The sequence below is a fragment of the Temnothorax longispinosus genome, chromosome 10 (genome assembly GCF_030848805.1).
Source record: "Temnothorax longispinosus isolate EJ_2023e chromosome 10, Tlon_JGU_v1, whole genome shotgun sequence".
NCBI classification, from domain to species: domain Eukaryota; kingdom Metazoa; phylum Arthropoda; class Insecta; order Hymenoptera; family Formicidae; genus Temnothorax; species Temnothorax longispinosus.
The window spans coordinates 692,277-716,138 of record NC_092367.1 but is presented as its reverse complement, the minus strand read 5'-3'; the positions used below and the strand labels follow the sequence as shown (position 1 = coordinate 716,138).

Sequence of the window (23,862 nt, the reverse complement as noted above, 5' to 3'; positions counted from 1 at the left end):
TGGTTCTTGCGCTTCAAATACCTAGAACAGCTAGAATCTCATTTACACCGTCCATATGCGTTTTTTCTTACGAGCAGTGACGAGGATATAACATGAGAAAAGAAGAGCGTTTTTATATTACTTAAAAAATAAAAATAAATAACGCTAAAAGAATACGCAAAGTTTATTTTGCTTATTCGTTTTTTTTCGTTTCTCTACAAAAAATTCCTAAAAAATATGTTTTTTTACGATCTTTCAAATCAGAATACTTTCTTAAAGGAAAAGAAAGATATGTTGTAATAATCACAATCTATAACCAATCGTGACTTGAAATTTCGCCCACGTCTTTTAACTTAATATTTGTTGAAAATTCTTCGTCTTCGATTATTACTGAAACCTTAAAAATTGCACGACATTTTTGTATGGGAGACTCGGCACCGAATTAATAAAAGAGGATCTATAGACGAATGGATCATGGTAGTTCTATACATATGGACTCTTTGGGGCAATTTTATGCACTTTTCTGTGTGGCGTTCCTCAAGTTTCGCGGACGGACGTAATAAATGGCCGTGGTGCTTTATTTATCCTTCGACTGTAGGACTCACCGAAACTCCGATGAAGCGCAAATCCTTAAGCTGCTCCAGCAGAAGCTTGGCGAGGTCCCTCCTCGTGTGTGTGTACTGTACCATGCTCTCGTTCCGTCGATTTAGGAGGACTTCAGTTTCAGCGAGAGCGAGTGCCATGGCCCACACGGCGTCATAAGTTTGACCGGCAAATTTCGAGTGCGCAACGCCTGTATTATTCAGTTCCGAAGTAAACTTCTTGCTGGTCTGCAAAATAAATGGGATCAATGCATAAAGCGTGTTCGGACGATTCGTAAAACCTTTGGCGCAGTGTCGTATAATTAAAAAAGAAAAAAATTGAAGCGGAAGAAGGGACGGACGTTTGAATCGACTGACGAGCGAGAGTTAAATTTAATTTGTCGTTCGCGCCAGCAACGACGCGTTGTTGTATTCCGTTCGCACGGGAAAAAAATTTTGTCGCAAACGTAGAGGAAAAAAAATTTTGCCACTCGTTAATTTAACATTTCGGCAATATCGAAATGTGCGGAAGAGGAAGAACGAAAGAATTTTAATTTTTAACAACGTTATTTTTAGTTGAAGCGTTGAAGCGTATCGTAAGCCGGATCAGCAAGGATGTCGCAGTTACGATATTCATCGGAATTGCGTAGCAAGTAACGGGGATGATGAAAATTCTCATTTCTCGAATTTGCCGCAACAAATCTGATTAAGTGTCTATATAAAATCACATTTTATTACAGATTAGCGCATAGTAAGCACCCTTGAGCTTTTCTGTATGCCGCATTAAGCTCGCTGAGAACCTGGTCGAACTACCATTTCCGCAATTTCCGCTGAAATGTCACGTGGGTGTTCTTACATTTATAATTTTACGTCCAGAAGTTTGAGAATTGCTCGCTGAAGGGGAAAATAGTGACGTCGAATCTTTCTCTTTATGCCCAGCATACTCGAAATACTCTTCCAGCGGCTTAACTTTCGAAACGCGTATCTCAATTTAGCTCGTATATGTCGTAGATCGAAAAGTTAGAGCAATCATCCTCTCGAAGGAATGTCAAACTCACCGTTTTTATACATTACTCTCTAATGTCGAATTAGAACGTCATATCTCTAGCTACACGGTTTATATTAAGCTTTCAATTAGATTATTATTATTGTTAGATTCGGATATATCTCGCATTGCACTTTGAACTTTTCGCCGATTTTAGTTTGACCATGACTATTTCTAGATTGAGAACACGGAATAAACAATAAGTGAATAGAAATCAAATGATTCAGGTAACGGAAGGCTGCATATGCTATATATCGACCGCTTATTAATATGATAATTTCTGTATTCTTTTGTGTTTAATGTATAATTAAGATTGATATGAAGACAGAGATGAATTTTGAAGCAAAATCAGTTTTATTTTCGTAAATAATAGTTATCTCGCCAACTACTTATCGGAGATATCTTGTATTCATTAAAAGTCTCTTAGCTTTCCAACGAAACCAAAAATTATCCTACTAAGATTTTTCTGTACGAAAATATTGGTGATTATATCGATTTCGATGAAAATGTCTTTGGAAATGACTTTGAAGCAAAATCAATTTTATTTATAATTAATTTATTATATCTCGCAAATGAATAGTTCCAAGTAAGCAATCTTGTGTTTATTGGAAGCGGTAGAGTCTTCTTGTTAGTTTTTTAACGAGACAAAATTCATTCGATTGCGGTTTTTCTGCGCAAAGATATATTGACGATTACATCGACCTGTGATCTTGATTTAGTGAAGCCAGCGCGCATTTATCGCGATAGCAGCGATGTCATGTTTCAAAGCATTTGCACTACACATGTTTTCCCACCTGTTTTTTTAGGAACACATGTTAGTTCACCTGTCAAATTATATATAAAACGTACGCGCGGCGTCCTTTCATGTGTGCTGCGTACACGCCGGATTTTCGAAAAATTATCTTTGTGAAAAATCGACGTAGCCATACGCGATAAAATTGATTTCCTGCGTTTTGCATCCTGCAGATGATATTGAATACATACGCACTTATCATGAAATCTAGCGTCTAAAAATGGAATAAAGAATAAAACATTAAATTATGTGATGAAAAGAAGGGACATGGCCGGTAGAGAGATATTAAAAATTGCCTAAAAAGATATGTAAAAATACAACACTAACTATTCTGTTATCAGCGCTAACTCTTCCTTATCAGAAATTTTGTAGTTATTCGAAGAAGCTAATTGTTCAATAATATATTAAGCATTAACATTAAGGCCGGTATTCATAATCAGATCTTATTTCAAGACCGTCTTAAGTAATATCTTAAGATGCTAATACGGCTCTGTGATTGGTTAATAACATCTTAAGATTGTACTTAAGACGGTCTTAAATATAAGAACCGACTATGAATACCGGCCTAAGAGTCTAAAAAATGCTATTAAAATGAAAAAAAAAACACATTAAATAAAGAAATAAATGAAATGTAGAACCGATCTGTAAATATATTTACAGATAATTGCAACTAATAATAATGACGTCATTAAAGCGCCATGAAAAACCCCTCTACGTAAACTTTCATTAATTTTCGAGAATCTTTTGTTTTTAGTATTTTAGGACCACTCGAGGAAAATTGTGTGACACTCAAGGGGTTAATAGCATTATATAGAAACTGTTACTACACCAAACATCATTATTTTCACCATATTTTTATTTCGATCGTGGAGAAAATTGCACGGGTACACAGCGAAATTATTCACGTTGATGTCGCAGAAGGAAGCGTGTTCCAGGACATATCCGGGACAGATATCTATACCTATATTGGAAACGTGTTCGGGGAAGACGTCGGACGGATGTGAAAACCGCGACGTGTACAATCCACATACGACGGCACCGCGACGCGCTGTCTATTTTTGCGATTTGTTATTTTCACGAGTGCTCAAAATCGACGGCTGACTTTAGACGCGAACGTCGATTACGGCGGCTCGTCAGTCGTCATTAGGCTGATTACCCAGCTCCTGGGGGGGGGGAGGGTGCGAAAAGACGCGCTACGACCCAGTCCCTTTCCACTTTAACGTTTCACTACGCGGGCCTTTAATGGAACATAATGGAAGGAGTCTTGCTCGTGTATAGCAAGACCTCCAGCTTTCTTCGTTGCACACTCTAATTTCCGCTCGTGGGACTTCATTTATTACGGCGCCTAGGTAGGGTTGTAGCGGCAGCCCAGGCGTTATTATTGCACAACGACTCCGCGACTAAGCTTTCTTCGCATCTTCGCCTTCGTCTTTATGGGACGCGGAATTCTGCAATTATCGCCGCCGTTAACATTAACGGTCCCGGAACGATCGTTATCTATTTTTTTTATATTAAACTTGTTGCCTCGTAAACGCGGGATACCGTAAACGCAAATTGTCGTTGAGAACAAACGACTGATCAAAGGATATACGTGTAAATCAAAGAAGGGGCGATGACGGGAAACTTGAAGAATCGTGTATATGTCGTTCAAATTAGTTCGTGACAGTCTAACTGTCTAACTAGTCTAACTCAACGTAATATTTTATCGACCGTTATGTATTAATAAGAGAAATTGAAACGGCCAACTCGGCAAAAACGACATACCAATCCCGACGCGCTGGTCTCGTTTCCGACGACCGTGGGGTGGCTCTTGACGATGATTAAACCGTCCAGAGTCTGTGACAGCTGGGAAGTCGTGCACTCTCCGATGCCGGCGCGCCACCAATCGCCCTTTATCCCCAAGGCGTCGATGGTCTCACCTGGCAAAATCCACGCGTAATCGCCGCCGTGCATCCCGAGCTTCCAGGCCTGCAACGAAAAGGAGACGCAGTTAATGAAAGATTCGTTTTAATCGCGTTCCCGCAATTCCGCGGAGTAATAAACCCCGTTGCGTACGCTATATTTAGCACGATATACAGAGGAATGTGCCGGAACTCGAGCGCGAGATTAAACACGGCGCTGCAAAAGAACATTGTCCCAGTTCATCGTGTTTGCGCGAACAATAGGTACGAACGCACAATGCTGCGCGATAGTGATGCCGCATTATCGCGATCGATGCCTGACACGATTGCCACGATTCGTCAAGGTAGCCCGGGGGACGGCGCGATATACGCGCAATGGGTCGCGAAACGTGCTCGGCCTCACTATCTATCGATTTACTTTTCCGATTTGCCGAAGAACAGGAGCTTACAGGATTATCGTTCGCGATCGCGTTCGCCTGGATCTCGAAATCTCAACTGGCGAAGTCTCCGCCGCGCCGGGAAGATCGACGGCGAGTAGTTGGTCAGGCGAAATTATTTATGACGATCGCGTAATAACTGTAATAAGGCTGGATGTTCCGTGTAGTGAGAAACGACGAGGAGAACAGGGTTGTTCGCGGATCCTCCGGGATGTCTTTGTAAAATATATCTCGCCGTGCGCCTTGTTCATCTTCTTGCCTTGTTGCCTTCACTGGCTATTCCTCTCATCGTATCTTCCGTATCTTCCGCTCCGGAACGTTGTTTCCGCTCTTTTAGCTTCGCCAGCTTTGCCAGGTGCACTTTGAGCATTGTAATATCTGCCTAAGGCATTTTGTATCGCCTTTTCGCTGGTCAAGTTAGCGGATAAAGTAGGTCATCGTTAAATTGTACTCGGTCGGCGCGTCACGGTCTCTCAGTTACATTTTTGCCCCCTGAGATACAATCAATTAATTTCTTCCGAGAGACGAGATTACAATTGTCCGTGAGCGCGAAACAAGCGTATTCTACAAACTTAATTATGATTTATGTAACGTTTGTTATTCTATTTGAAAAAGTTCAACAGTAAAGTTTTTTTCTTTAACTGTAATTAATTAGTTACATTTTATTTCTTAATAATTTTAACCCTTACTTGCCACACTTCTGTAGAATCACATACTTGCCACATTGGGGTGGAATCTATCCCAGCGACAAAAATTGTTATAACAAATAAGCTATTCAATATTTTAACTTGCCAAATTTTTTAGAACTTCTTAAGAGCTTACTTTTAAAAGTTATGTAGGTTATATAGCCAAAAATTAAAATTATGTATAATAAAAAAATTAAAATTTGCAAAATGCAAAATGCAAAACGCAAAAATGCAAAAAATTGAAAAAAAAACGGCAGATGTCGCTATAGACCCGCTCCCCGTAGGTTTAGGTACTTAAAATTAAGAGAATGGTCGTGGGGTTGATTTGCACCCCAGTGTGGCAAGTAAGGGTTAATATACAATAGTTGAGTACATTTTATATCACACCAACAGGTATAATAATAATTCTTCATTAAACTCTATAAATAATATCTCTGTTAAAAAAGTTTCTTAATTATTAAATAACAAATGAAATATCAGAAACTATACGAAAGGCTGCAAATTTATACTTAAAATCTAAATATGAGATAACTAATATAAAGTAACAACTTTTTGTATTTGTATAAAAAACTGTGAATTCTGGCAGCATTTGAAATCATGTTCATTATGTAAAAATGTCTGCATCTTTGGAAGTAGTATACGTATTTTGTTGCGGGTAAGTGATACGCATACACGTGAGCACGGCATACCGAGAGTAAAGAGCGTATCAGTTCTTAACGAATCTAAAAGGAAACGTCCGGAAAGTATCGAGCATTCTCGTAAATCAGGTTGCCGGGTTTCTTTACAAGCGCAACGGCTAGTGCACTAAAAGTGGTAATAAAAAGTTGTTACCCAGTGCACAAAAGGCCGCGCTAGCGCGCTTAATGGCTGGAATTATTTGTGGTCCGGCGCAGAGACTGGGGAGTGAAAAGAGGGTATAGTTGCATGCTTCCGCTTTACTTGAAGTACGATTTTTCGATAACGTTAACACGCGTGATCTCCGCGAAAGAACGGAAGGAGAGATAGGAAACTCTTATGTGATCATTAAAAAATATTGAACGACAGGTTTTTCATCTCCGTCCCATTGTGCAATTCTCCTTACAGCGAACGTGCCGCGCGAGCGCGCGTTCCCAGTAATTGAATGGGAATGATTCTTAATTTAAAACAAATTCTCAATTTAACTGCATCAATTATTCAGTGTCAGAGCAGGTGATGGCACGTGTAACGATGCACTCTTCCCCGAAATAATCGATTCTTCCATGACATATGTGTGTCAACGTCGCGATTTGGATTTACATTATTATCCATTAATTTCTGAGGTAACTTGTCACTCAATACAGAATAATAGATTTGCGGTCCGACAGCAATTCGACATTTGCGCCGCGTCGACTTATCCCATTTCCCGATTTATCGATAGATTGAAGATTTGCCCGTTTCACCGGAAAATCGTGCGTTCGTTATGCACGCGTCATCAGTGAATATGGGACGAGGGACGTAAAAAAGAGAAATGGGATTAAAATCGTGCGTATGGAAAGTTATATATTTGTTTCAGGAAAAATCCTCGCGGAAAAAAAAGTTCTGCCGAGCGCGCAACGCTTGATGTTAGTCGTGTGATATTTTGCTATAAAAGAGCATACATTCTTTTATTGTGTACGATGCTGGCCATTGTATTATCATAAAAAGTTTATCGTAAAGGTTGCACATTTTATACAGACCTTACATTTCACGCAGCTGTTGCGAGGCACTTATGATAGAATCAATGATTATGGCTTAAACAGTAAGGCATTTAATATATTATATTGTGTATACATAATGCGATCGATAAGATAAATCTTACCTAACGATTATTCATGAAATATGTACATAAATCCTACCTAACGACCGCAAGGAAAATATTATAATTATCTTAAAGTTATAAATTGTATATATCTGTACCTTAGAAGTAAAAAATCGTATTTCCATTATTATAAATTCAAAGAAAACAAGGTTTAAAGTTTTTTAAATAGGAAAATAATACATTTTTAGACATAAAATAAAAGTAGAGAGAGAGCGTCTTGATTTATCAAGTTTTTAATAAAGTAACTTAACTGACATGTTTAATAGTATAACTGCCTGTACCTGGTTTAAAAATTAGGCACTATAAAAATTTTCAATACGACTTTTTTTAAACATTGTATCTTAGAAACTAGTAATAATAAACATAAGAAGCTTTATCATTATACAATTTAAACTCCTGTTATATTAACTCCATTTTGACAAAAACTGGAGACACGATTCTTTACATCTGAGGTACAGATATACATATATCTGAATATATAAATGTACGAAAATATATAAAGATAATGTATCTCGAGTTTTATATAGCCATATAACTTCTAGAAGCAAATATAAGAAAGTATCAGACGGTATTGGTACTTAAATTCTTTTAGTTAAAGGAAGTTACTTACATTTAACGTATCAACTCGTTATTGCACGATGATTATGTTTACAAGAGCATGAAGGATACAATCTTTTGTACGTTTATAAAAATGATCTTACTGGTCCTGTTGACTCTGTACGTAATATTGATCTTTTTCGTTCTATTTCATTTATTTTTATTTTGTTGTGCTCTGCTGTGTGTCGATGCAGTGTGTGAAAGAAATAAAAAAATTGCCTGTTCCTTTAACCATAATAAACGGCTTGAGCGTAATCTACGAATATTAAATGTCGCGAAAACGTAACGATTGGTCGAACCCTTGATTTGGTACCGGTTTAAGGGTCGTTTCGCGAACGGTGACATCGGCGTTATATTGAATCGCCAGTATGGTCGCCCAAGATGTCACCCCTTCGCCGAATGTTGGCCTTCGTGGACCCGGAAATTTATTCTGACATTCTGACGCGCCGTATAGGTAATTGACCGACATTGAGGGATATTCCGTGAACCGTGTCCAGGAATCTCCATTTGCGGGGAAGCATGTGCGACGCATCGATCGCGCGAATATGAATATCCTTAATGCGATATTAACGTTGGGCGTCCCCGTAATTTTGACGTTCCAGTAGGGGCGGCGCAAGGAATATTCGTACAAATCGCCCCGGTACGCGACGGTGGAAATTTTACGTGGGTGGGTGATCGTGACAGGCGCCAGAGAGAAATAGGTATGTACATACTGTGCGGTACGTTTAAGGTGTCACGCGCGTTTCACGTAAGATGTCACGTATGTAACGAGCTGGCTCCCAGTTAACTTGTAAGGCAAACCGATACATACACTTCAATGCAAACGTGCCATACCGGACGCTGACGTGGGCACACACGATCGCATTGTTACACAATGGCCTGTCCTTCGCCCGCGTGTAGCGGAGTGTGCGGTGAATGAGAGAATGAAGGCCATCGTTATACTTACAATAGCGCGAGCGAGAAAATTATATGCGCCAGCCGAAATGTAGAATCATCTGAATTCGTTACTGTCTCGCGATTTTAAACGAGATAACAAAATATTTCGTATTTTATCGAAGAATGCTTAATATTTTCCAACTCGTGTCGGTTACCATTTTAATGCGTAAATATTCGCAAACGTGTTAAAAACTAATTTTTAAAACACCTCTTTGCTCTTCTAAATGTCCGAATAACGGCATTCTAGCGCAAAAATAATGTTATAAAAAATGAATATGTGTGCATCATCGTTAAAATAGGTGAGAATTTTTGAATTTTTTGAAATGTATGAGTTAATCTTGCAGGAACGCAGCTGTGGAAACATTGCGAGCAAACCTGTGAAATGAACCGTAAAATTGTGCAACACTAAACAGCACGATTTAAAGCATAACTCGCAAACGGGTCAGTAAAGGGAGAGAGAGAGAGAGAGAGAGATAGAAAGGGGGGAAATGGAGAGACTTATTGCAACGTTGGTAATTTGTGGCAAGGATGCGAGTAGCACATATATCCCGGAACGCAACGAACCGACTGCAATTTCAACTCGATGTTTACGCTGATGTATATGTAGGAATAGGATAACTGGAAATTTAATATGAACGATACAGTGCGCTGGTTTTCTTCCTCCGAAGATATTTTTCGAATAAAATTTGGAATTATTCTCTTCACTTTTTACGCCTCAATTAATCCCGCAAAATAGCAATTACAGATCGTAATGAAGATTGAAGTAACGTCCGAAACAAAGTTGAAGAGGGATCCGACGAGAGACAAAGGTCTGGCAGAAAATGTCTGATATAAAGTATTTATCTATATAGTTAGGGCTTGTTTTGTGTCAGGCATTTTCTCTTATTCAAACCCATTTCATTCATAATGAATGGAATGTATCCAGTAGTTGGGACTTGTTTTATATCAGACATTTTCCGCCTCTGACCACGCACAATTTCCTATTATCTTTTCACAAAAACAGAATATCGACGTTTTCAAAATGCGTATGATAAAATTTTATTCTCTGATTTTTTTGGCATATATATTTTAATTTTTTAATTAACTTTCATGTTAAAAACTTAAACAAATTGTCGTTCTCCCTGTTATACGTACTCCCGGCGAGATTTACAGCCGCGCTGAGTTGCACATTGCATAAACAAGAAACAAGAAATTGCATTTATAAAGAGCCCGCAAGAGAGAACGGTTATTATGTAAGTACAATAGCAAGAGCACAAAGAATCGCGCTCGTTTATGAAACTTGTACCATTTTCTTAATGCTTGCTAAATAGTGATAGCAACTTTACGGAATTCTTATTCGCCCTACTAAAATTAAAGCAATCTCTTAACGTTTCATATTTCGTATTTATACAGCATTTATACTTTTCACAATTTAACAAATATTACATATGGAACAATTATTTCAACAAGTTCTTATACATGCAGAATCTAACATCTACTAATTGTTAACGATAAGGATTTTTTTATTCGATCTAACTGGTTATCGATCCGTATTAGTTATAATTGTCACGATTGTTTCAACCATTCGTTTTGGTCAATTATAATCGTCACGATATTTCGTGGGTCCTTCTCAATCGATGTAACTTCGATGCTAATATATAGAGGAGAATGGGGTAATCTCGAACGACGCCATTTTAGCACTTTCCGTTCCTCTTTAGCCCCGCACATCTGCGTTCTCTGTGTAGTCTTCCTAATGTTTAATATTGCCTCGAAGTTCAAAGCGAGAGAACGCGCGCACATTATTCGAGGTAAAAACTATTAAATTATTTCGATCAATTTGATGTCATTTTTGTCTGTTAGCTAACTCATGTTAATCTCTTTTAGGCTTTTGAATTATTTTTATGAATTATTTGGTTAGAACAGAATTAAGATTTATTAAAGAATGCATTTAATAACTTCCACAAATGTGACTGTTCAATAGTTGAACATTTTTTCTAGTTTTACTTAAAATTCCCATTTAGGGTATTATAATTACGACCGATCTAACTGGAGTAATTGCGATCGTTCGATATTACCCTTATATGCCAGTTAATTTTCTACAGAAAGTTTTCTTTCAGGTGCCTCGAAAATATATTTAAAAGACTGCATTAAAATATGATATTTATAATCTTAAATTTGCCCTTAAATTTGCCGTAATAGGTATTCAAAATAGAGCTCTTTGACGGCTTCAAAGTTAACTTCGAAATTTCGAAGTCTTTTATGCCGAAGCTTCGAATATAATTAGTCTTTAAAGGGATCAGTCTTCGAAGCTTCGACATATATTAGATGCATAATTGCGTTATTAGAAATTTTATATTTGGATTTTGTCACTATTATATGTTAAATTAATAATTGTATATATAGCATCCCATGGTGGAAACGTCGTGACGATTATAATTAATAAAGATAGTTAGGTCGAATAAAAAAATTCCTTATCGTTAATCATACTGAATTCTTTATGATAATTTTGATATGACGTTTACAGTATAGATTTATTTACTATGACGTGAAATGAAAAAGTTCTCTCCCTTGATTGATATCAATCCGTTTGTTTGCTTACGTATATTCCAGTGTGTCTAATCTGCATGTTCATAACTATGCGAGCCGGATCTGTACTTCAAAATTCGCACGACAAACAAGACTCCGAAAGCTTCTGCGGTCGCGGTTTCGGCCTCAAATTACAAAGGGAAAATGTAAACTGTGTTCCACTTTGGCATTACGTGCTTATGCTTATGCTTACGCGGCACACACACACACACATTATGGTCATTGATAATATCTACCTGATACATTTGATATCCCCTTTCTGTTTCGTACAAGTACGTAAAATATAGCGAAGCTGTGTTGAATCTAACAACCAATAGAAGAAAAATCGCCATGTTACTAGAGATATACACGCGTGATATATATCCATGTAGAAATCAAGAAACCATTTGACTCGATAGTTTATAGGTGTATGGAATTCCGTTGAAAATTTCATTTCATGACGCCGTGAAATGGCGCATAGAAACGTTTCGGATATTTTTTTACTCCAGTTTCGTAGGCGTTTGTAAAGAAATATCACTATTGTACAACTCTTACGTTCGAGCGCTCGTAAAATCCAGAAACACTGCAAGAGATTGCCGGAACGTTTTTCCTCTTATGAAGTTCGAAGGGTATTGTTGATGTAGTGCGCGTCGACGGATGAGAGTAGGGGGATTGAATCCTTACCCCGTCGAGTAGATATCATAAAATTCGAGCTATGTATAATGGATGCGTTATTTTTCCATAAAATATATCGCGCCGCATTCATAATACTTGACTCGAAAGCATTTCCGATTTTCGCGCGTTCAATGACGCGCTGAATGATCGAACGTGTCCGAATGGACACGTGTGTGTATTTATCTCTTACAATTTGCCAGATTGCATAATGTTTAAACGTCAATGCGTCGTTGTCAGATTTTTAAGAGAATTTTAATTCGACAGCAGCGGAACTTGTGTGAAAGAGCATTTTATTCTATCTTCAGTAACGGTAACTGTAAAAGAGATAAAGTAAATAACGTTGCTGCGAGAGATAATTAATCGTGGTAATTGGTAATGACGTTCGAAAAGTATGAGCGCTGCAAGAGTTTAACTTTTAAACGGATTTTACAGTCGTTGAGCGCGCAACAAAACGCATCAAGTTCTTGCGAATGTAACGGGACCGCGGTTTATCTGTTTACATTCTATCACGTTTCTTCTACTTTGACAAAAACCACTTCGCTCTAAATTCCGCCCGGCAAACGTGTGTGTGGAACAACCGCAAAATTGTTTTTTTCTCGTTAGCGAGGGTTTCGGAATGAGTCGGTGGAAACTTTCGAAATAAATGAATAGTCGAAATGGCGACCTAACTTTGTCGAAATTACACGGGTTGAGAGCTATTAAAAGCGTCATTAATTAGTCCATAAGGATGTGGTCGTTCCCCATTCTCTTTATCGTGTATATACTCGCCAAAAATGGCGCCACGTTCTACATCCCTTATATTTGAACAGAGCTTGCTTATGGTAATTATGAAAATATCTACACAATCTAAAAAAATAATTTTCTCGACGAGATTCAAATTTGCTTTCTCTCGCAACTCACCTCGCAGAAGACACGTTGCGCCAAACGCGGTGAAAAACTTCCAATAATGATCCTCGTGTCCAATTCCTGGAATGGCGATAGTTAATATCTTTAATCAAAAAAGGTTTCCAGTTTCCATTTGATGAAGCATCTCTAATCACGTAAACGCGATAAATGATACTAATGAAGCGAGAAGAGATAGTGATGATTGCGCGTTGAAAATTTTATCGCGTCGCAATTTCGCGTTCGAATCCAGATTGAATTTTTATCCCGCGTGTGCTTTCTGCAATATTTATATCAACAAATGTTTTCTCGGTCGTCCTTAAAGTTAAATCATCGTTTGAACTAGAAATCGAATTAATTAATTTACGCACATCGACGGTGCGAGTGCAAATTTAATCCCCCGATGGGTCTATATCGCGCCATCCAATCGATACTTCAGCGTTCATTTCGCGAAAACGAACTTTGCATTTCAAAGCAGGCGAATTATGTCCGAAAGATGAAAGACTCGCAGCACCGAGCGGGCCGGCTGATCGACCGAATCACCGCCTATCGATCTAATTGCGCGAAACGATTGCTACAATGATCCCGTTGTCGCAAAAGAAGAACGAAGATGGGAGAACGGATTGACGTTTTAAGCGCGACTTTTTACCTTCAATGTCCGTAGCTGCTCCTTGTAATCGTTCTCGGCGAACGTGATGGTCGCGGTGCACGTGATATTCGCCTGCTCCAGTTCCGTGACCAGATCATTCACTGCCTGAAACAGAGAGACGCGCGACGTGTTGAAGCACGCGCTGGAGAGCCCAGCGGCGACGCGGCGGCGATACAGGCGGAAAATGGCGTATGCCGTTCCATTTTACCCCCTCGGCCCCCCGTTTTATTTGCGCAAAACAGGAATGTCGCGCGTCACCCTTACAAATACGCATCGTACGTCACGGCGACACCGACGGGAGTTACGTTCCGTTATCCTAAAGGGATTGCCGTCGCGCCGCGTCGTTTTCGTTCGTTTCGCTCGTTCGTTTCTTCTCGGCAAGCGTGTCACGCAATTTAATTGACGACACATTCAGAATTCTCTTATCTATCTCGGCACATGCTTCGCGACATGGAGCAAAACTCGTATAGGTATCTTTATCGGTGTTTCCCCGGATCGCTCGTACGTGGGCACGTTCGAGCATAAGCGTTTATTTCAAAAGTAGTTTAAACCCAGTTTGGGAACAATATGAATTTTAACGAGACACGGTTGTGAACTGACGCATCGATCTACGCAGAATTTTCGAAACTCCATTTACATCAATTTTCGAGATAGATAACATATATCACACCCCGAGAAGAATACTGTTACAACTAAAAAAATTTTGATTCTGGAATTAAACCCATAAAAAGTATGCCTGAGGTGCTCCCTAGATGCTATAATAGCGTTACAAGTTCTATATGCAAAACTCGCCGCACGGGAACAGAAGTGTCGTTATTCTTTTAGACCGATTAAGTTGCGGTCGCTGGATGAATAGTGTCGTTATAAGTGAATTAATAAATAATTCACAGCAGACGTCTTCAAAAAACAGTATAAGTTTCATTATTACAAAATGTCGTAATTGCAATTGCGTTAGTTACCTCACAATTCAAAAAAATTTAATTAAATTTATTTTTTCTCTCTCCTGAAAATTGTGAATTTTTGAGTTGTGACAGTATTCTTCTCGGTGTGCGATATGTTGCGCACGCTTTATTAGAAATTTGTCGAATCAAACTTCTTTCTATCAAGGCAAACTCGGTTTTAAAATTGCTAAAATAAATATGTATCGGGGAAAAAATACACGACTTCTCTCACTCGTGCAACGATTATATAAAACAACATTGCAACATAAATTGGCAATTTATTGTTTTGCCTCGCTTGTGTCGAAATCCTAGTACCGCGACATCCCTGGGTCCGCGTCCGTCACCGTATTCCTAGACTACATTAAAGCCGGATATGACGTGTGGTAGCTTCTGTTACAATGTAGCGACGGAAATTGACCGAGAATTAACCGAAACGTGATACCGAACTGTGCGGGTACTCTGGTTAACTGCGCGTGAGTACAAATCGAAAGTTAATTAAAGCCGACATAACGGAAACTTCATTGTATAGATCGCACGACGAGCACAAACGAACTTCCGCGGTGTAGTTCGCAATTAAACACGCGGTTACGTTTACGTAAAGCGAGACGGAGAGATAAATATAACGCGGAAAATGTCCTCGCGCGCGATCACGTTATCGCGCGCGCATTCCCTTCTATTCGTATTTCGGAGATTCCACTTCATCTGATCTCGATATTTATATACGGTAGAGTAGAAGCGGCGATAGGAGGTATTGGATTTATAAGTGGTATATTTTTTGGTGCAAATGTCAATCGCGATTAACGTCAATTGCAACTCTCTGAGCGCCGCTCTTTATGAAGGAGCCGATTTTCAATCCGTTATCAAACATAATTTTTCAAATAGAGAGTCTCTGTAAATTTCGATAATATTTCATACTCTCGTTCACGTTTATTCGCGGATATAAAATCGGAAAATTGTATTACTTAAATTTTACGTGTAAATTCCACGTTTACAGTTTTTTGCATTACATATTACGCGGTTTGTATAAAGACTTCAGATTTTGAGGGGATGAGATAAACTTGAAATGCTTCCCGCACGATCTCGGAGAAAAATTATATAACATTGATATTGCGATCGAGTTATTTCTGGCGCGGACTGGCGGAGTGATGGAAAGCCGCGCCGATAAATTCGGGGGAGTCGATTTGCGAACGACATTCGTGTTCCTTACGACCTACTTACCAAGGAGTACATGTCGCCTGTTTGCGAGAGCGCGGTGACGGTGTCCCATCCGAAGTGTTTGATCAATGCTATCCTGGCTGGATTGTGACTCGAATCCGGCGCGACCGTTCGCAGAAACAGGGGAAACTCGTTGGAATCCGAGAGTGCAGGTGCCGTCGAGCCAAACGACACCTGGATCACGTTCCAATAGGGCACAATTTTGGCCAGCGTCTCGGTGACTTCGGAACAAGCGGTGCCGAGCAAGAATGGCATCAGGTGTTTCTTCCTCGTCGAGTACAAAGCGTGAAAGAATCTATCCACGGCCACTCCGGAATCGCACTAGAAACAGAGAAATGAAAGTTTCGGATTGAAAACCAGCTGCATAATAATATTTAAAACTTATTACAAAAATATCTTAGAATTAAACAAATAAAAATTTATCATTAGAGGGTGCAATAAATATTTTAATAAAAGTACCTGTCGTGTTAATTGTTGGGATAATTATATATTGTAAATTATATATAGATATTCGTACTGAAACTGCTTTGTTCAAATAAATTTCAGAATTTGAAAGAAACGAAAGAGTCAGTATTAATTGAATATCGACAACAACAAAGATTTTCGCTTGAGCGAGGCAATCGATTACAAACGGTGTAATTACCAGCGCGGAGGAAAAAAGCGTCACGCGCTCTTTGAGCTGCGAATGGTGTTGGACCGCTAAGATAAGCGAGAGGAAGACCCGGCTCGTTTTAACGAGCAATTATTCAACGCGAGTGGAGACTGGAGCGAACTCGAAAGCGTGGAAAAAATCTCGAGAGTCTTCGTGAAGATGCAGGACGGCGCGAATTACGAGGAAGCCAGGGGACTTGCCGATCCAACTTTTACAACACGAGTGCTATCTACTCCACAGCTTGTTACAATTTCATCGGATCTCGATGAGGATGCACTCGAAAGTCGAAACTCGACCAATCATTCTCCGACGAAATTGGAGTCGACATCTTTTCCCGTTCGACAATTCGAGTGGCCAATTCCAAAAAAAAAAAAAAAAATTATATTAGGCACCGACCCTTGTCTTCGATATCGTTTGGCGCAATTAACGTCCGGAAACGTTGTACTCACTTTGTTGAAGATATTGAATGGACCAGATTGATGATTTAGAAAAGTAGGAAATTAAAAGCTTCTTGGAAAAAGAAGAGAAACGGAGAAAATATATGTGTGCGTTTCATAGTGGAAATTTGTTATCATGGAATACACGCTGAGCAAATGTTCGTCATCTTCACAGCACGTTTCCAGAGCCCGTGTGTCTGACAATATTCTGAGCGCAACTACTAGCTTAACGAACGTGGTGTGCCATGCATATCCATGACTTTCGCGACATTTCTGTTTACGGGGACAAACAACCCGTGTAAATTCTCATTCTGAGCTGTGCGTCAGCATCAGCTGAGCCCTCGATCCACCTATTTCTACAAAAAGTAAATCAAATGACAAAAAATTAGCACTTTTAATACAATTACGGGGCTCGAAACCTGTTGCGTATAAAGTAAGGTCAGTATTATTCAACATTCGAGAGCGAATAAATGGAGATATAATACAGATATTCTCCGCGATGAGAATTTTTGTATCTTTAATTTTTTATTTTTTAAAATATGTATTACAAATTTAATAATTTACAAGACAATTGCAAAACAATCGATGGAAAAATAATAAATACGCAAGCTTTTTATTACTTCAGAAACTTGTATTTAAATATTCATGTTGGTTTTGTATTTTAACAATGAGAGATAAAATTGAAATGTGGTAGAATTATTTTATCTGAAATATTGAACTTTAATTAAATGCGGGATTTTGTTTCCTAATGATCGATCACATAAATGCTGTCCTTACATCGATCATAATTCATCTCCGATAATTAAGATGTCAGCCGTGCCTCACGCTACAGTTGACACATACTCTGGTTTTCGCATCAATTGTCAAATTAGCGGACGCTGTTAGTCCGTAATGAATATCGTTAATTGCGCCTCTATGATGGACGAGTCATAACCGTAATGTTCCCCTCGCTCGCAAATAATTTACATAACGACGTTATTTCACTCTCTTTCACATTATTAATAGATGAGAGCGACAGCCGCGAAACAACTTGACACGTTAATAAGTCAACATGAAGATTGCGATGCGTTTCTGCTCGAATAAAAATATGAGGATGGGATTATATAATATAACTGCAAATATTCAATGTGATATATCACCGCTTGAATTTAAAATTGGAGGAATGAAAACTCGAGAATGTCCGCCGCTACAGATATCATACACTGCAACAAGCAAAACAGATTGTGGGTTAAATCCTATATTACATTTTTCATGTCGTGACAGCTTTGCGGTTCAACATCGCGGAACGTGTAACGCCGCTGCGCTGAGAGAGAGAGAGAAAGAGAGAGAGAGGGGAAGAAACATAGTCGACGTGCGAATCTGACAGTCAGGATGGCGCGGAGGCATCATGATAAATTACTATTATCTCGCGAGATAGAGAGGATCAATGGTGAGAAAAAGCGGCATCGACATCGGTGACGAATGGAAATGGATTCTTGAAGCGTCCGCGCGAATTCTTGTAGCATAAAATACTAAGCGGACGACGCGCGACTTACGGTAGATATCTACGCAGATGAGAGTAAGTTAAAAAGACTTCTCGGTTGGTACGAGACCTGGTTGGACAATTTCCAACTTACCTTTCCTGTAACACCGAGTTTATCGCACGTGGTCTGCAAACATTTTCCGCGAGGCGAGTCGTCATTGCGAAAATCGACATTGCAGAATACACGACCTGAATTCTTATACGATGCGCCCGTCAGTCTATTTGTTACAACAACAGAAATGTATCTCAAATGTATACTTCTGCGCGGAGAAATGTTTACGAGCTACACCGTTAAATGTTAAAAGATGGAATTTAAACCAATATCTTGAGTTAGACATTTTGTTATTTTTTTACTACTACGCGCGTGTCGAAATCTATTATTTTAACACAAAACAGTATTATTTTAACTTCATTGGTTTAATTAAACTAACATCGTTATAGTATGTATGCAATACGAGGTACGTGAAATTTTGTTATCACTATTATTTATATAATTTTTGTTGAATATGGTCCAAACACTGTCGGACCGAAACGTATATAAATTTTTTTTCAAGAAAAGGAACAGCTACATCTCTGCGCGCCATCAACAGCGCCTGGCTCTTATTTAACCTGTCTCTCTTAACTTGTATAAGTTTTGCTGTAAAAAATAAGAAAAATTTTATATAAAAGGAAGAAAAAGAGACAACAATAGAAAGCGAGAGAAAGAGAGATTTATACTGGTGTGATTAATTATGGCGATACTCTCTTCCCAAACTTTCTCCGGGTTTGGTCCGTATACTCCTGTATTCCGAAACAATAAATGTCGCTTGTCGTTGTTTAATGACCTGCTCCCTTTTCTTGTTTTAACAAACAGCTCCCACGGGACGTCGTGTCCGTACCGTTCTATTTTCCACGTGTGCTTTTAAAATAAACTATGAATGATCATTGCGCCAGGTTTTACTGCTGTTGAAATGCCAGGTCGATTCATGTATAAATTTATGATCCTGTTGACTAGCTTCGTATTTTTTTTTAGTATATATCTATTCATCTCGGCTATTTTTCATAAGCCGTTGTTCCTGGATATAAAAAGATCTAGCTATTTTTTTTACAAAGGCGAGCTAACATTCAATACTTTTCATACTTGTTCACGAGAATTATCTGCGTCGAGAAACAAAAAACTGTTTGCGCGAAACTTTATATTTTTCAGTTAATTCAATTTTCATTAACCGACACAATTTCCGCTGTGGTTATCTCTATATTTGTTAGAATCGAGTTATCCACAATGCGGAACAAAAGTAAAAAAAAAAAATGCGAATTGCACGTGCCGCTGTAAAAGAACTGCAGATCGTCTTTACTCCACTGACGGCCTTTGTAAGAACAGTGTTTCAGAAAAAAAACCCTTGTAGCTCATTGAGCCGCATATTCGTGAAATTCCACGTTTCAACGTCTGTAGCGTTCTCGAATCCGAGCTAGGATAACATTTCTATCGCGTAAAATGGGAATTTTATTAAGATATTAGAGCACCGAACGTATGGCATTTCTCGCGTCTGATCGCTTTCCGCCGAGTGACCGCGATCTGCATAAAATATCACGTTCCACGGAGAAAGAAAGATATTTTCACCACATACCGGGGCTGCTTCGGCGCATGCCGTTTTCTTATCTACAAGGCTAAAAGTCTCGGGGAGAATACTTTTATATTCTCAATTCAGTGTATCTGCGCCGAATATAAGCCTTTTAGAAACGACAGACAATAAACGTCTGCCTAGTCCTCCGAGATCGGTCGGTGTATCGACATTCTGAAAATACAATCCGCCCCGCCCGTGCCGATAGTTCCGTACCGATATCAATGTGCGTTTACACCCGCACGGACGTGTCACGTGTACGTGTGAGTGGCCGCGATGGCATGTAAGGGTGCGCCTAAGTTCACTATCGACCAGAGGCTTTGAAGAGTCGAACTGCCTCATGAATGGGGTGTAACCGAGACAATAGTCGGACGAGACGTTTTGTTGCCGCGTATTCTTGCCGAGGGGCCGGACGTGTGAGACAATGATACATGGGTAGTAGCGGGGAGGAGAAGACTACGAAGAATAAGGTCGGGGGAGCCAGGAACCGTGAATTTCTGAAGATCGATGCGCTGACCTAGCAGGTGTGCCTAGCAGGGATTGCTGTTGATATCTTTCTCTTTGAACGCTTCTCATCCGCACGTCTACCGTCTCTCGTTTCCATCGTTTTATCCGCGCCATGAAGATCGCTGACGCTTATAGTATCGGGACGACGCTCGTCCGTCATGAGAGCCAAGGCCGGCCGATAAACCGCTTGTTGGTCAGCGGCGGAGAGAGAGAGAGAGAGAGAGAGAGAGAGAATCTGTTCCGCGGTTAGACACTGCGAGAAGAAACAATCGGTATAATGCAATCACCAGCTGGCCGGCCGCCAAATCAGCTGAAACACCACTACTCGCGTGTCTGTCCCGGTTCCCCACGAGACCACATATGGCTCCACGGTTAACAATTTGCATGAATTATGGACGCAACTTAAATGTTTTTATTTCGAGCGAGAACGGTACGGGAATATATATACGGGAAGAAAAGCAAAAAGTTAATTATTTAATTATAAAAGTAAAAATAATATATGGATAACGAGTTGCACGCTCGTTTTTCACGGTACGTTGTAATTAATTCGCGTCGGAATATAAAATCGAAAGCACGTTAACGCTTAATTGTAATTTCTCCGATATAGGATCGACGATTGAAAAAAGGGAGCTGGAAATAGAAAAATCCGGGGCGCGACGCGGGACGATCGCGAGTGGCTATTTCACTAGCTTTTTACATCCTTATTAGTGCCATCGATAATGAATGAAGCTGAGCGGAAACGATGGCTCGGCCGCTCTATTCAGAGACCCGTCCTTTTCACCTTGTCCCTATCCCTCCCCGGTTTTCTCTAAATGAGATTTTTATGAGACAATTTCTTCGAGCAAAATTGTTTTACGATCATATCCCAAACGTCAATAAGACAGGAAAATCGAACGGAGGAGGAACGATAACAATGTGATTTTAAACCTATCAATCAGTGTGTGCCACCGTCCATGGTACTATGGGAAAACGCCTGTGGGGAGATTCGTATAAAGAGTAAATATACGATTTTTCTTTTATCATAGTATAGCCTTCGCTTTTTTTATTTTTCCACTCTTCTCTTTATTCCATCAACCAAACCAGTCACGTAATATCTTATTTCGTACAGTCTTATCAGCATAGATCCAGCATTTACAGATAAATATATAAAATGCGTGTCTAGAGAGAAAGAAAGCGATGGAAGAAGGGCCTAAAGCACTGATATGATCGACACAGACACAGTTGTTGCTCCGTATCCGCGAACATTTCGATACAAAAGGACATCGGCTCTATTTTTACGATTCTCGTCGCATGGCTGCATTTCGTGCCATTGTCTCGTTCTCGTTTTGTTCCAATATGCGCTTTTTCACCGTCCATTATCGCGCACAGATAGCGCACCGTCTGTCAGAAGAAACCTGGGGAGGAACTATCTTATCGATGGCGATGCCAATTGCTGCAACAGATGCCTTTTTATCCGGACTTTCGCTGTAAATTGCGAACTGTCGGGTCGTTGTTGTGTTGTGTGTAGATGTGTAGAGATGCGTGTCTGAATGCCTTCAAATATGAAGGCAATTTTTGTCCATCGGAAGTATTCGCGTGGGCGAATATCCATTTTCATTTTTATTTTTTGTTTCTCGTTTCGATCCTTTTCATAAATTGCGCGGAAAAGGCTTCCGACTCTTCTTTATCGAAGCACATTTTATTCGTTATGCACTTCATTTTTATTTTTATTCAATTTTTTTAGTCATTTACGAAAGGTGGTCGCAATATAGGCAACTCGCACAAATCTCTCGTAATAGTCCTACAAAAGAATACCGAAGAAGGCTCCGCCAAATACACATTTGTATGCCCCTGTTGTTCCCTTCCTGTGACCCTACGCCATTTTCATTTAAATTATAAAAATTGTTTACCCACATATAAGTCACATGAACATAATAAATATTGATTACTCCATTGAAAAGTGTGTTTTTCAAGTCAGCTCGATGTTTAAGAAGACATTTATAAAATCTTTATAAGATTTAATTTTATTATTTTACATACACACGCTATACGTTTGGATGTATCTGTTGGATCTACGAATATATATATTTCTAATGAAAAATATCTTAAAATGGTTTTTTTTAAGTTTAACGTGAAATTTGCCGATACATTCGCCTTATAAAACGATGCGATCAAAGAGAATACTTTATCGTTCAGCAAGATTGAAGTTGGCGAAATTATGTCGATCGCTCAGGATTTACACTGTAACTTAGAGTCTACATGAACTTTGATATTTTCAAGATACGCCGTTCCTTGCCGGGCAAGAGTTCTTTGTCAGGTCGACATGTTCGTACGATTTCGTGGGGGCAAATTTCTCTTCTCTCTTGTCGATAAAATTATATTACCGCGAGAAGCTTTAAGCAAAATGTTCACGAAAGTGCGGAGCGAAAAATATCTTTGTGCGAATATCATCTTATATATCGCACTATCAGGGTTTCGCCTAGAAAAACTCTGATAAGACTTAGATCTGCGAAATCGTATCAGCCACGGTCGATTTACAATTTGACGAGAGTTCGCGAAAGACCTTTGACGCTCACGCCGCCGATCTATGATGTAATCTCTGAAGGAACCCGAAGACCCTTCGTGGATCGAGGGTTACCCTAAGCGACAGATTTTATGATTCAGCTCATATATGCGTGAAAATGCGAGCTTCTAAGTCTAGGAGTTAAAAGACGCGGCAAGACGCAACCCTGGCATGAAAATTTTTCTTTGTTCCTCTCTCTCTCTCTCTCTCTCCCCTTTCTCTGCGACAAAGAAAATAATCAGTACTTTAGATAAGTCGCTGGGTTAAGACATCGTCGGGATGGAGCTTGAAGAAGTAACATATAATACCAGGATTTAGATAATACCAATGGAGAAATTGCGTTTCTCATGAAATCGCCGAGTGCAACTTTCCCTTATCATAAAAGAAGACGTGAGATATCATTCCTGTCATTTCGCTCGCTCTATCTCTCTGATGTGTACTTTATATTAATTGAGATTATTTGATATTAAGAGAGAACATTTTTTAAAATAAATACAGCAGTAATAAGGAACTGTTAGCATGCTTTTTTATTTCTACAGATCTTTCCAAATAGCGACGAATTAATGACAGAAATTCCAGACAACTAGATTCTAGAGGTAGTTATAAAAAAATTATTATAGAAAATTGCTGCAAATTCTATAACGCCATTTTGCATTTTTATGTGAAACAAAAATAAGAGAAATTTTTGCCTCGATTGAATGCGGGATGCATTTTTACGCTGCGTTTCCCCATCAATTTGCCTTCTATCGCAGCATCGTCAATAGTAATTGTGCGTTACATTCTTTAAATTTGAAATATTACGGCTGTGCATATTTATATATCTATGCATATATATATATATATATATATATATATATATATATATATATATATACAGGGTGTCCGAAAAATCGCCTACTCCACTTCGGGAGGTGATTCGGGACC

General features: G+C 39.2%; 1 protein-coding gene across 2 annotated transcripts in view; it reads right to left on the bottom strand.

The window, feature by feature from the left end:
* The window catches only part of Gaba-b-r3 (gamma-aminobutyric acid type B receptor subunit 3), a 70,117-nt gene that overhangs the window by 22,623 nt on the left and 23,632 nt on the right, over positions 1–23,862 (bottom strand). For both annotated transcript variants that reach the window (XM_071790571.1, XM_071790572.1), the window contains exons 3-7: positions 15,681–15,998; positions 13,522–13,626; positions 12,891–12,956; positions 4,163–4,366; positions 585–809 (exon numbers count right to left, since the gene is read on the bottom strand). In XM_071790571.1, the coding sequence (XP_071646672.1) occupies positions 585–809; positions 4,163–4,366; positions 12,891–12,956; positions 13,522–13,626; positions 15,681–15,998 (918 nt within the window). The remainder of the gene's footprint in view (positions 1–584; positions 810–4,162; positions 4,367–12,890; positions 12,957–13,521; positions 13,627–15,680; positions 15,999–23,862) is intronic.